Source organism: Poecilia mexicana, unplaced genomic scaffold (genome assembly GCF_051168715.1).
Source record: "Poecilia mexicana isolate PSO_F unplaced genomic scaffold, ASM5116871v1 scaffold_18, whole genome shotgun sequence".
Taxonomy (NCBI): Eukaryota; Metazoa; Chordata; class Actinopteri; order Cyprinodontiformes; family Poeciliidae; genus Poecilia; species Poecilia mexicana.
This window is the reverse complement of record NW_028263387.1, coordinates 15,027,915-15,042,650: the sequence shown is the minus strand read 5'-3', so window position 1 is coordinate 15,042,650 and position 14,736 is coordinate 15,027,915. Positions and strand designations below refer to the sequence as shown.

Here is a 14,736-nt window from a genome sequence, read left to right as displayed (position 1 = left end):
CCACTACCCTTTCTCCATCTTCTGCTCGCAGCCACACAGTCCGCTCTGTGGCTGCAGATACACATGCATAATGCAGGGAGGGCACACGCTTTTTTTTTTTTTTTTTGTGCCTTTCCCAACCAAGACTGCACATCGCTCCATCCAGAATGGCATCTATCGATCCAGCTGCTGGATGCGAGGCTGATGAGTTGCTGAAAATTTACATGAAGCTGTTGCTACTTTTTGCTTTCACCGAACAGTTTCATCCAAAGTTTAAACCAAAATGACGTTTCTCACAGAATCTTAATATCACATTTGACCAATAAAAAAAGATAATAAAAAAAAAAAAAGTTAACACCGTCATACTGAGAAATATGCAGTGTTTGTGAGTTCAGTACTGGGTTGGGGTTCCTTTTGCTTGAATTATTGCAGCAGTGCTTTGTGACAAGGAATCGATCAGACTGTGACTCTTTAATGCTTTAACTCATCTGATCAGATGTCCTTCATGTCCTGTTTCTCTAAAACATGGATAAAAGGGCACACAAAGTTTAAAGAAGATAATACAACTTTTATAATGAGGGACAAAATATGCCTTCTGAAGTATTTCCCTTATCAATAAACACCAAGTACTCCACTCAAGTAATAAAACAAAGTGCATATTCTGCATCCCTGTGGGATAGTGAAAGCCTGAAAGAAAAACGTTTTGTGCAGACGTTGCAAAGCGATAAAAGTGTTCAAACCTGACATCCTGTTTCCCTTATGTCAAAATATGCGTTTATTTCGCCATCGATTTTAGTCAGAGCATCCAGAACGTTGTTATGGGGAGAAAGAAACAGCAACACGTGGGGGTGGAGCCAAAGCCTGCAGACACCTGCTGTGTTTCACTCGAAGTCAAGTTACCACCGTGTCGAAATTTGAGCGTTATCACGTGCAAAAATACTAAAAAGCCCTGGGTGTAGAAATATTTTTGCAAAGATCTGCATCTCAGATTGTAAAAAAAAAAAAAAAAAAATTGATAAATCCTAATCCCATCAGTAATCATACATATCTAACTGCCTAGCCGTGACTGTTTGTCACAAGCCATCATGCGCAATGCAGTTCCACGCATCAGTAAAAGGAGTAAGCGCTCACATTGCTGCTTTCTCCTTTGTTCCCTCCCATCTTCCTGATTAACAAACAGAAACGGATATATCACTGAGTTTAGGTCCAATTCTGACCTCTAGGAATCACAGTAATGGCGTTTTTTACTTATTTTGTTTCAAGTCTTTGTTTGTTTAATCTGGGCTCATGTGAGCCGAGTGTCACCTGTTTCCAGGAGGAAACGGCGCTCCATCAGACTAATTGCTGTAATTTTTGAGGAGTCTCTCTAAACAGGCCCCACTCACGCTGTGCCTGCAATTGGCTCATTTTCTGTTTCTTGTGATCACAATCTGACAAAGAGAGAATTAATGACATGCACCACAGTTGGTATGTTTATTTGTTTTCTTTTTTTTTTTTTTTTTAATGCAAAAAAAAACAAAGCAGTATTCCTGTGAGGGAACCGAGTGTGAGAGAGACTCGTTTCACTGGCCCCTTCGCTGTCTGTTTTACCTCCACGCAGGGCTTCAGGGGATTTTGCGCTCTGTTTGGCAAAGTGGAAAACCGAGTCTGGCTACAGTGTTCCGGCTTTGTGCTACAAAGTGCCCCGATTTAAAATGAATGGGACTTGGGACATGAAATGGACCAGCTTCATTCCCTGTCTCCCGCCACCACCTCACCTTTCTCTCTCTTTTTCTCTTCTAGCTCAACGTGATCTTCCTGGGCATCGCTCTCTACAAGATGTTCCATCACACAGCCATTCTGAAACCAGACTCCGGTTGCCTGGACAACATCAAGTAAGAGCTCTCTGCTCGCTCAGATATCCATTAAAGTCACCCCCAGAAATAGCACCTTGTGCTTGTGCGCCTTTGTTGCAGAGTGAAAGAACGCTTCGGTGTGAAGGCTGGGACCTTGCTCCCACTAAACTCCGCCTTTCACAGCTAAATTGTGTTGAGTGTGAGCCGACATTCTTCGCTTTTCAATGAACTTTTAGACACGAACCCGTGTTTCCAAGGTCAGCTTCCTTTGTCGCAGGGTTGCTACACAGTCTGGAATAGCTTGGAGTTTGACTTTGGTATTTATCAGGTCTGGATAAGTAGGGGGGGAAAAAGAAAGCAAGAGTTCTGAATAATATTTTTATTTCTAGACTTTATTCCTCTTCCCATTGTGTCAGTTTTAAGTTCCCTACCCTCTTAATGTCCTTAATTTAACCCTTGGTTCCTACCTCTCCCCTCAATGAATGCTCTTGCTTTTTGGTGGTTTTATTTCTTATTTGTGTACTTTTGTCCTTCCTTGTCTCCTTTCCTTCCTCGATTCTTATGCTCTACATCCTTTCTTTATGTTGCGACTTCCTTCTTCATTTTATTTATTTTCTTGTGCCCGTCGTTTATATTGGTTTATTGGTTTATTTTTATCCTTTTGTGTGTCCTTCTCTCTCTCTGAGTCCAAGTATTTTCTTTGTTATTCTTTCCCATCTACCTTGCGTCATTCCTGCCTTTTTTCTTTCCTTCCTTGTTCCTCAAACTTTTCATATAGTTACTGAGTTTCTTTTTTCCCCAACCTTCAGTCCTTTCTTCCCTGGCTCCATCCATTTTGTTTCTTTCTGTTATTCCTTCTTGTCTTCCATGCACCTTTTTTTCAGGTTAAGTAGTTGTCTCTTTCCTTTAAATGTATTTTTTCTTCTTTATCTCCTTTCTTATCTCTGTCCTTTCTCCATCTTTCGTTCCTTTCCTTTCTTACATCTGTTCTTCATTCTCCATTGTGTCCAACGGGTCTTGTGTTCTTCTTTTATTGTTTCCTCTTTGTTTTCTATCTACGTCACCTTCTCTTGTCCTTCCATACTTCACTCATTTTCCCTCCAACCTTGATTTCAAACATCCATGTTTCCTTTCCTCACCTCCTTTATTTCTTCCTCTCTTTATTTATTTGCTTTCTTTCTTGCTTTCCATTCAGACTCGTTCGTCTCTCTGCAGGTTCCATATTTAAAGCTGCATGAATATGTTCTTAATTTTTTGTGTAATCTTTCCCATTTTATGTATAAAAATTGTAGGATTATTGCATGAATAATGTGCAGAAGCCTTGCCTCAGCCCTCTTTCATGGTTTCAAATCATTATTAAAAGCACTTAAGTTGCGAACATCCAGCCTGAGGGTAGGGGGAGCCTTTTCTGCAGAGGTAAGCACCTCTTATTATGTTTAAAGGTTATGTCAGCCCAGGTTAAAATCAAACAGGTATTGTGTTGCATCTCCATCATTGTCTAAATAGGAAGCTTGGAGAAAAAAAAAAAGGCCTGTAGACAATCTAAAAGAGGTAGCAACCTTGTGTTATCTAGGTGGCAACACCGAGCAGATGAATATTCATAGTGTCTAAGGTTTTTAAATCTACGCCTGCTTGTTGTCAGATAAAATGAAACCTTGAGGGAATAGACAATGCAAACTTTGAGAACTTGCCACTTGACTATATAATGGAAGAAATAAGTAAGACTTCTGTGAGCAGAATAACATTTAAAGGCACTGAGAGGGAATAAAAAAAGTGGCTGCAGGATGATGCAGCACTTTCTGATGTCAGGGCAGGCTTTTCCTCCATATGGTTTTAATGTTGTTTTGCTGCCTCTCTGTTGTGATAGATGCTTGCTGTGTAATTTTATGCAGGTTCTTTTTCACATTTTTAAGTCACTTTGGACACATTAGTCCGCCTTATGGCTGGTATTGTGGCTGTATTTATGTGGCATCACGTAGCTGCGGCGGTCTTTACAAAATGACCGTTGTCTGCGCTGCACTTTTTTGATGCATGTCCATGTATGAGTTAAAACAAAATGGGGGGATAAATAAAATTTGATGCAAACAGTTGGTGTTCAAGTCAGACTTTTATGTACTTTACTCAACGGTGTGAATCTATCGGGAAAACCAATGAATTTTAAAAACAAGAATTGTTTGTGTATTCAACCAGTATGTGGTTTAATGTGCCTGGGCAAGTTGCAGAAAAACCACGTTAGTAGCCATCAGCAAGGTTGTGTTATAATTTTGACTAAATATTTGATCACGCTTTGTTGATGTTGCGGCTTTGGCAAGGAACTCTCTAAGCTCGATGCTAACCTGCTAAGTCCACTTGTCAATGGGTTCATGGTTTCTAAGCTGTTGATTTGAGGTAAAGTGAACAAAAAAACTGAAGATCCCCTACTCTACTCTAGTATTCTTTCAACTTGAGGTGCCCATCCCTCCAGGTTCCCTCCTGTTTTCTTGATAGTAGCACAGTGTTAGTAGCATCCAAAGCTCCACCTTGTCTCTTCCAAACACAGTTCTCAAATAATTCGATCCTCGTCTTTTTTGCATTTGCAGTCTTGTACATGTACACACCTGCATGCCCATTTTTGAGCAGAAAATATTCTTAGTTAATTTGTAGCACACACTCAGTTCATGGCAATGTTTTAGCAGAGATTTCTTTTAACCTGAGGGTGACAGTTTATAAACCTGGTTACACTTTTGAGTAACTTGTACTTACACATAATTATTAGAACTTAAGAGCTTGGCAGTTGCTTAGTGAAAGCATTAAAAGACCTCTAAATGTGCAGTTCTCCTTCTTAGATGCTCAGTAACTTCTGCAGATTTCCTGCTGTTCTGAGTTTTGGTTAATTTATCACATACTACCTAATAAAATAGTACACATATGCAAAGAGAAACCACAGTCGTTCACTAAACATTGCTAAATTGAAACGAACAAGACTCTTCTTGTCAGTTTAAGAACCTTCAGAGCCATCTATTTTAATATTTGGGAAAATATTTTTATATCTTCAAGCCTGTGTTTCTTATAGTTTTAAAGGTTTTATCGTCATTTTAGTGTGTAAAAAGACCAGCGAAAAGCCCAGAATGAATGAGGAATTGGAATTGTCTTGTGAGCTTTCCGATCAGAACCATCTTTTAAGGCAACAACAACAACAAAAAAAATGGTGTAATTTAAACATACTGAGTTATTTTCATAGCCTGGTTAGAACGCAATTTTACATTTGTGGGAACTACACGCCGTTATTCCCACAGAGTTGTCTGGTCTGGTAACTCTTAAACACCTCATGAAAACCAAACTGAAGCGACAATACTTTGCCACATTGTTAATTCAAGCTAGACTCGACTCCTGCAGTGACTACATAATGTAATACTTACACAGTCACAAGGCTACTGTTTAGTATTCATTCTCATAAATTTTCACACTCTCACACTCTGGGCCCCCCGCTGTGCTATTTTCTAGCAGTTCTATGCAAACCGTGTTAAGGCTGGGAGAGCCGTTTTCACCAGCACTTATGTTTGCAAGAGACTTGTACTAATAGATTATCAAATAAAAACACTTCTGTCACATTTCGGCACAGACGCGTAGTTACAAATACTGTACATGTAGTCATAAAAACCTCTTCCAAATTCAAACCACCAGCCCTCTGCGTCAGCACCTTTTAACGCTCTTCTAAATTGAGTCCCAAAAGTGCTGCATTAAAATGTTAAATGAATATATATATATATATATATATATATATACACGTTAATATTTTCCTATTATGATTGGAATAAAACTGGAGATAGATACATTTAACAAATGCGTGTATCTATTAATATGTAAATGTAGGGGATCATTTATGATCTTTATAATTACATTTTCCATAAATTCATTGCGATTTAAACTTGTTTTATGTTAGAATCACTCATAATTACTTCAGCATTTATTAAATGATTTCACGGTTCCTGCATCATTATGGCTCATCAAATAGAGCCGAACAAGCATCTAATCAGCACAGAAAGTCAACTTCTGATTAGCTTCAATAGGCTACAGCAGCCTTAGCACCACTTACTTATGTTGAAGCATCACAGATAAAACACATGTCTAAGTTGCTGCTGCAAGACACCAAGCGATGATAAAGAAAAATACTGTTTCTGTGAAAAGTGTTTAATTCATGACATAGTTCACCAATTACGTAATCATTATTTTATATGTATTTTGTGTCAAATTCTAATAAATTAACTAACTATTCAAGTATTTAATTTATTCGTTGAACTGTGGCCCGTTTGGACTTTCATATGCAACTTTACATCTTTAAAGTTTCCTTCTGGGAGCAAAGGATAATATACAATGTTGAGTTGTCAGGGTTTTTTTTTTCTTTTTCTTTTACAAAAAGAAATATCGACATTTTCTGGTTTTGCTATCCTGTGATTTATAACTCTACACCCTCCTAAATGTAACAAGCAGCTGACCTCCTGACTCCCGAGTCGTACTGTTTTCAACAGATACCAATGTTTTATGTGTCCGCTAAGAAACGGCTTGATTGTGCAGAGCTCTGTGTCAGTGCTCATTCATCTTTGTGTTGTTTTTGAGGTATCACCGAAACCGCAACTGCACAAAAACTGATCTGAATGTTGTTGGCTGTGTTGTCAGAACTAGTACTTTATTGCAAAAAGAAACTGGGGGGGAAAAAAACCAAACAAAAAAAACCTTAGCTTCATGTTACTTTTTAGCTTAGTTCCACTGTAAGCATTAACAACCTCTATGTGTCATTGTTTCACCTTACAGATACATTTTTCGCGCCGTGTCTCTCTTCCAATGACAAGTTGAGCTGGTTTCACTTGATCAATGAGGCGACGCTGGTTAATTCTGTCAGTTTAGTTCTTTTTTTCGTACAAATCGTGTCTTTTGTTTTATCCGTCTGCCATTTTGCTCCTCTTTAGAGTTTGATGTCAAGTTTTCTGCTCTTATTTCATCATTCCTGCCTTTTTTTTTCATTTAATATGAAAATGTTCTCATTCAACGTGTTTCTGTTTATGCTTGTTTCACTGCCTTTGATTAGCACGTACAGTGCGCCCTGCAATTTCGTTCTTGTTTATCTTTAACTTGTTTTTCTGTTCTTCATTTCACTATTTTCCCCCTCTTCATTTTAGCTACCGTTATTATGATGGATGTGTTATTGTAGAGTGGCACTGGTAAGATGCAGCATTACTTAGTGCAGGGCGGAAAGTAGAATTGATTCTGTGTTTTATGTTTTTGCTCCCCGTTCACTTCCCATCTCGGAGACAGAGGCTGACCTGGTACTCATCCATTGCTGCATGTTGAAATAATTTATTATAGTCTCATTTTGTGCAGGTAAAAAAAAACATGGCATGTTCACAGCACTGTGCAAGCTTTAAGAGATTTGCACTAGCTCTATATTTAGCAAGTATAGAACATGATAAACCAAATATTTCCGGGTAGTAATTCGTAAAGATACTCTATATGAAATGCTTGTGCAAAGACTAAACAAATCTGCCTTTAAAAACATTGAAACAGACTCAATTTTTGACGACTAGCCCATTAATCAAACCTTTGGTTAATAACTGGTATCCTGTTGGACTAATTGTTGCTCTTTTGTCTTCTGCGCAATAGTTTCTAAAATGGCCATTCAGATTTATTAGCAAGAGAAATCAAATTGTGCTCTAATACATGAATACTGTGTGACTCTGGCAGGAACTAGGTCATTTGGTTTGAAACAGGTAATAATGCCACTGTTTAAAGTAGTCCCCTTGCTTACATTTGCTCATTTTTGATCATTTTGTTCACCAACTGGAACAATAACATGTTTTTCTCAGATGAAAGCACACTGTTGCAGCCATTAGGAGTTGATATCTCGCGCCACTATATTTAGGGGGAGCTTTGATTTCTGTGGTATCCAACACCGAGGTCATTACTTGAAAAGAAATAAAAACGAGATAAAAAAAAAAACCTCCCCCCCCCCCTTGTTCTTCATTTTCAAAACCACAAACTTTTTCTAAGATAAAAGAAAAAAAAATGCAATTTATAATATTTGGTCTAATTTTTCACACACAGTCCCTGCTATATAAGTCCAGTGGAGAAGATCTTATCTTAAAAATCTCCAGAATCTAAGAAACTCTAAGTCCTAATTTGGATTTTAGATGTTTTACATGTACTGACCTATAAATAACAGCACCCTACACTCTGACTTTGGTTTTGATCAAAATCTTGTCTGCTGGGTTGCCATAAAAACATGATGCCACATGACACAGCTTTTACAGGAAGAAATGAATCACTTGTTACAAGAAATAAAAGAAAACACAATGTTTCAGAAGCTGAAGATTATTTTCAAAATGGAGTTCAGATAAGGACTTGACATGCTTTTTTTTATTTATTTTATTTTTTTTAAGGTCAGGCGTCTCTGTGTTTTGACTGATACAATACATCTTGATGTATTGTCAACAATGCAACACAACTACTTTGCCAAAAGGATTGAGTCACCTCTCCAAATTATTGAACTTAGATGTCCGGTCATTTTCATTTGGAAGAACTTGACTAGAACAAAGCTCTGACGGAGCACTTCGGAGAGCAGGGAGAGACAGTGTCCCGGCCCTTCTTGTCCAACATCAGCGTCTGACCTCACCAATGTGGCACGACATGCAACATTGATGTTAGATATACTTTTACAAGTGTTTCTTTTAAAAATCAACATGTTTTCATCACAGCTTTCTACAACTGATGGGCGTAGCGACCATATTGAAACTTGGAGCCTTCGAGACAATCTTTGACTTTCCAACTGGAAAGTCCTACTTTAGTAGTAGTAGTAGTAGTCCTACTTTTTCTAGTTGATTGTTCACACCTGGAAGCCAAAATGGGATGAACTGTAACTCCATAGAAACTCTCTCTCCAAAAAAAAAAAAAGAAAAAAATTGATTTTTCTTCCATTATGGTGCTTTTCCTAGAGAAGATCCACAAACGCAAACATGTGCAATATGTCTCTATTACAGAGAAAGCAGAGATATTACTCCAGCTCATGTGTGCTGTTATTGTCCAGGGGTTTAATGCAATAACTAATTCATATCGTCTCTAAATAAAACATGCATATGAAGAAAGGTTGAATGAGATATATATATATATGTTTGTCAAGGTGGGATGGAGAATATTTTATGAGAAAAGGTGATGGCAAAGGCAGTAAATGTTTGAAAGTAGCACACACTGCTTGGAAACTTCATTGCGTTAACTCTTATTTTTAGGATTACAGACTCAACATTCTGTCAATATGTCTTCAAAAAATATAGAGAGGTTTGAAAATGTACAAAATTAATAGACATTGAAAATACGCACCCACTCCACCACCCATCTCATATGGTGAGTTAATTTGTCAACAATCCCCAGTTCCATAAACTGTTACAGTGATGCTGTTAATCTGAAAAGGATAAAATAAAAACTGTTTTTGCCTACTGTCACACGTAGACGTTCTGCCTAAGCAGTTGTCGATGACATCCCAGAGTCTTCGTCTGTCTCCAGAAGAACATATCCCATGTCCTTGTATGAGTGACATAGATTCTCCATTTTCTGTCCTTCCTGATGTCTTTTCTTTTTTTGTTTGTTTGTTTCTTCTTTTGTCTGTCGCTCACCACCCTTTCAAACAAAGCCACCACCAGTGAGGAGAAGATATTTCTGGTCCTTTTGGGCCCAAAGCATGTGTTTTGTTTTTTTTTGTTTTTTTTTCTGTGCAATCTCAGGCCAGTCGTCTTGATGAAGTACCTCCCCCACCAGGTCATTAAGGCAGCCCTGGGAAAATTATGTTTAATGTTCGAGCTGCTGAATTCATAAATCATTTTTTTGCACCTGGCCCATTTATAACGGCACTAAATGCAAAAAGTCTGCCAGATTTTATGAGGGCAGTAGGAGACCCTGTGCTTCTCTGAACTGAGATAATTCAGTTAATACCTTTTAATTCATCAGAATTGTCCGCCCTCTTCTTGGTCTTAATGTTTGCATTTGTGTCCTCACGCCATCTTTGCTCTCCCCCCCCCCCCGTATTGTTCCTTCTTTTGTCCTAATTTGTATATTTTGTTCATACCATCATGCAGCTTCTCATTTGCTTCATGTGTTCTGATTTATTTCTGTTTTTTTATGCTTCTGTTTTTGTAATGGTGCCCAGCCATCAGGATTATGCACCTGAAATCAAGTAAGGCAAACCTGGAAGGACCCGTTTTCCGATAATGTCATCTCTCATTTCCACCTCCGTACGAAACAAAATCAGGACCAAAAATCCATTTGGCTACCTCTCTGAATCATTAACATGATTAATAGCGGGCCACTCACTCATGCTGAAGGCCGTATTAGTGAGCCCACAGTACTCCAGACTTAGATACACTGAGCCCACAGATGTGACAAGCAAGATAATGTTTAACCGGTACCTGTATCTTCCGGGTGCACTGTATGGATGTGTTAGTGCTGTAATGAAGATATGGCACTCACATTTGTCAAGTGGAAACTATTTTCTGTAACCACATAAAGGCTCTATTCAATATGTGTTTTAAAGTGATGGGTCACAGTCCAAGCTGGAGACACTTTTCTCCTGAAAGGAAACTGCCGGGCGAAAATTGAAAACGATTACCTAGCAACACGTTTTTAATGCACGAATAATTATCTACGCTACGTGGGAAGACGATTTGTACAAAAGACATCTCGAGAGAGTTTGATTCCAAGTATTCAAGTTTCGTTTCATTATTAATTCATATGACGTCAGTTCACAACAAAAGCCATCTCTAATTCAAAAATAATCCAAATCATTCTAATTCAGAACGATTAAGAGCAAGGGTCTGACGACAGCAGACAGGAAGTAAATGACTTCTGTTTAACAAGAGGAAACCGTTAATAGAACCAGGCACAACTTTTGACTGACCTGGGGTTAAGAAGCTAGAAAAGAGACGTTACAAAAAAAGGTTTGTGAAGAGTATCATCCGCATTACAGCAGCAGTACTGCTGCCCACACGTTACAATAATGATTAACCAAAAACATTGTCACTTCTTTTAAACTTCTACTTTCCTAACTTCTTGTAAAAACTAGCTGTGCTGCAGTGCTAAATCCAGTATGCAAGTAAACAGTGAAGAAATGAACTTAGCCATGTTCATTTCTTTGTCTTCCCTTTTTACTATGACAAAGTTTTTAGGGTTTTTTTGCATGACAAAGAACTCAAATTTATCCAGCTTGCGTAAAATTATTCTTGAGTTTAACTGTTATATATGTACACCACCACAAGGGGCAGTACTGCAGCCTTCGGCTCATGCATCAGCCTGACAAACAACGCAAACATTCATCACCCTGTTTATTTTCAATAAAAATGAATATAACATTTACCAATGTTAAAAAGAGTTATTTGACTATGATCCTGGCTTGTTTACTATAATAATTACTATAATAATGTTTATCATGCAGCACATCCAGAGATTACAGACACTCCAACATCTTTGCTAATTTTTATTGCATAAATGTAGAATCCAAAGTCCTTACAAAGTGCGAAAACATTTCAAATGATTGTGGACTGTGCAGTGTTATTTTCACTGAGTCATTCAATCACGATGACTGAAGATTAATTCGACATGCTGGAAAAGGAAAAGTTTTCTGTGTACACTCTTCTGTATGGCAGACTGAGACATGAGTCAGTTATTATTCTCAACCCGGCATCACTGCTGCGGCACACAGTGTGTCACCAAAATGCTTGGAGGTTGAGGGGGGCCCTGGCACAGAAAGAGATATCCTTATTATCGAGAGACCGCATGTTCTCGAGGACGTTTACCTCGGATAAACCCTCGTCTTGAGGAAGAATTGGTGAAACGCTTATAAAATCCCTAAAACAGTAAGGGTTCAACATGTGACTTACCCTGGTCCCATCAACTGAAAATACTGTAGTGCTTACCTCTCTCACTCATATATTTTTCATGAGGTCAACAACATGGTTCTTTCCCATCAGTTCCTTCTCTCTAATTCATTTATTTTGTGATTCTACGTTGACTGTTGTAGATCTTTTGGTACCTCTTACAATTCCCTCCCCCTAGTCTCAAAATAAGGTTCCCGAGAAGTCTCAAACGCAGTTGCGTAAAATTATTAGATGTAAAGGAGTTTTTAATTTGACTGTGTGGTTCGATTTCAGATCGTGGGTGATCGGGGCCATCGCCTTACTGTGCCTTCTTGGGTTGACCTGGGCCTTTGGCCTGATGTACGTCAATGAGAGCACCGTGATCATGGCGTACCTCTTCACCATCTTCAACTCCCTGCAAGGGATGTTCATCTTCATCTTCCACTGTGTGCTGCAGAAGAAGGTACTGAATTGTTTGTTTTAAGTTGTAACGAATCCTTAAGGATTATCTGGAACTACTGTATGTCCTCAGTGACCGACATTCCAATTTTCAGCAACAGGATTAGATGTTTTCCTGACGTTGTGTAGCCTTTACTCCAACCCACGTGAAATGTCAAAGGGAAAAAAACAACCTGTCTCCTATAGGCAAAAAGAGGGTTACACAAAGTATTACCAGGAACAGATTATTAAACTAATATGAAACTTTGTGGACTTTTTGTGTTTTTTTTTTGTTTTTTTTCATGTAAGCATGCTTTGCCTGTTTTTGATTATTTTCTGCAGGTGCGTAAAGAGTACGGGAAGTGCCTGCGTACTCACTGCTGCAGCGGCAAAAGTGTGGACAGCTCCATTGGCTCTGCAAAGGGCAGCGCCTCTCGTGCTCCGGGACGGTATTCTTCTGGGTCACAGGTTAAAACATTGTTATTCTGCTTTTTGTTGTTTTTGTTTTTGTTTTGTGGGGGGGGGGTTTGCAGGTCTTTAACAATTTTATTAAAGGTTATTCCTTTCAGTAGTTCTGTTGAACTCTACTTGTCACCTACGTATTCATTAGCACTTTAATCACATAATAGAGTTAGAGCCCGGGAGTCGATCATGGATCATATTACAGAAAAAAAAAAAAAAACGCCTGATTTTAGATGCTCAAAGGAACCATTTGTACAGTGGCAGTTTACTGTAAATATACAAGAAAGATTTCAAAGAAACTGTTTGCTCGTGTCTCAAAGTGATAGCGGGGAAGCGGTAGCTAAGCCAAATCCCCGTAAGTGAAACCAGCCAGCCTGATGTTTTATTTATTTTATTTTTTTTAACATGTCTAGAACCCACATTGACATGACATGAAGACTATAACTGAATTTTTGCCTCTAGCTCAGTAAAGAATTTGTCAAATCTCACGAGGATTTTGCCAAGACATGTTTCTGCGTGCAAGTGCTGTGTCTCTGTGTAAAGTAAATTCCTAATGGATTCCTCCCACATTAACATCCACTATTGCATGAACTGCCAGGCAAAAAAAAAAAAAAAAAAAACGATAACTGAACATCTTCCCAAAGAGTAATTTCCTCTCAGTGCTGCATCATAAATAGTCCTCAGAGTTAAGCATGCAGTGGCATCCCACGATACGAGCGGGATTTCTGCATATAGATCAAAGCATTTCATTATGCGCACTGCTTCAACAAGAAGGCTGCAACCTCATCCTCGGCTACCGCATACATGGAAGTGCTCTGAAAACTCTTTCAAATGAATGTGTAATCAGCAAAGTACAGCTTGACCCACGGGATACGAGGTCTTCAACTTTTTGTCCTCGCGAAATCATCTTCAGGCAATCTGTGTCCCAATAAATAGGTGTATAACATGTTAATCAGTTCCACTGTGCCAGTGCATGTTCCTGTTAAATTATATGAGCTATCTCCAGTTGACACCGGAACCGCATTATTCAGGTTTTTTTTTTTTTTTTTAAGAAAAACACATTCTGGCTAATGTGAAAGAGAAATAAAAACAGGAACAGTTGCTTCAGTGCGATTAGATATGCATGGAGGTGGCAATGACATAATTAAGCTGACACATAGCTGTGAAGTGTTAAGGGAGCCAGAGTTGAGGCGGATAGTTGGGTTCCTTCACGGTGAAAATATGCGGAGCGATACTGAGCAGTCAGTATCTCACCAAATGTGAAAACAAACTAACAACGAGACCAAATTACCACCATAGCGCTAATCTCCAGCTCAAACTTTCTCAGCTGATGAAGCCAATATTTTACCATTACCGTTTAAGAATATGTTAAAATGTGTTTTCTCTGACCGTGAAACTTTTCTGGTGGCAACATTCTGATTTCTTTTGTGCAAATCGGAAATTTGCTTAATGGAAACGCACCGATTTTGAAAATAAACTTTTTTTGATCAAAGGTTTTTGCGCTAGGATGTGGGGATTTTTCAGCCGTGTCGAAATATGTGTGTGTTGCAAAACTGCAATGGAAATACTTTTTTTTTTTTGCGCGTCTCACGTTTCAGGGCAGTTTATGTACAGCAGCAACAGCCATCTTGTCAGAAATGTCAAAAGTTGAGCTTGTCATTTGAAAGCAATGAATGCATAGCTCTTCTGTAGAATCGCTGACTTTCCCAAAACAGCCGCATACATAGCCTCTCCCAACATACAGGTTTTTGTGTCACGTCGTTGTGTTCTGTGATGGCTGATAGATGATGAGCTCTTGTGCTGTGGCTGAAATATAAATATATCTCATGTAAGTGTTTACATCTGTCGCTGCCATAATTTTTAATGACTTTTTTTGTACGAGCAGGGCTATTCGCGTGTGATTTTAATTTCTTAATTAATGGAAACACCACAATTGTGAAATTGTGTGTTTTTTGACATTAGCAGGTTATAGAAAAGGCTTTGTATGTAGATTTAGGTGGAAGAGTGAAAAGGCAGTAGCTCCAAATTGTTCAACTTAACCTTCTGTTAGCAGAAACTTAATTAAGTTGACTTCATAATGAGAACTTCTTTTCCCTAACCATCCAAATAGTCCAAAACCTAGTTCCGGGTTTCAATCTTTGTCTTCTATT

The 14,736-nt window shown here is 38.5% G+C and overlaps 1 protein-coding gene across 2 annotated transcripts in view; it reads left to right on the top strand.

Moving 5' to 3' along the window:
- Positions 1 to 14,736, top strand: part of LOC106923868 (adhesion G protein-coupled receptor L3) — a 269,173-nt gene that overhangs the window by 240,456 nt on the left and 13,981 nt on the right. For both annotated transcript variants that reach the window (XM_088015248.1, XM_088015247.1), the window contains 3 exons: positions 1,762 to 1,853; positions 11,981 to 12,149; positions 12,467 to 12,592. In XM_088015248.1, coding sequence (XP_087871374.1) covers positions 1,762 to 1,853; positions 11,981 to 12,149; positions 12,467 to 12,592 — 387 coding nt within the window. The remainder of the gene's footprint in view (positions 1 to 1,761; positions 1,854 to 11,980; positions 12,150 to 12,466; positions 12,593 to 14,736) is intronic.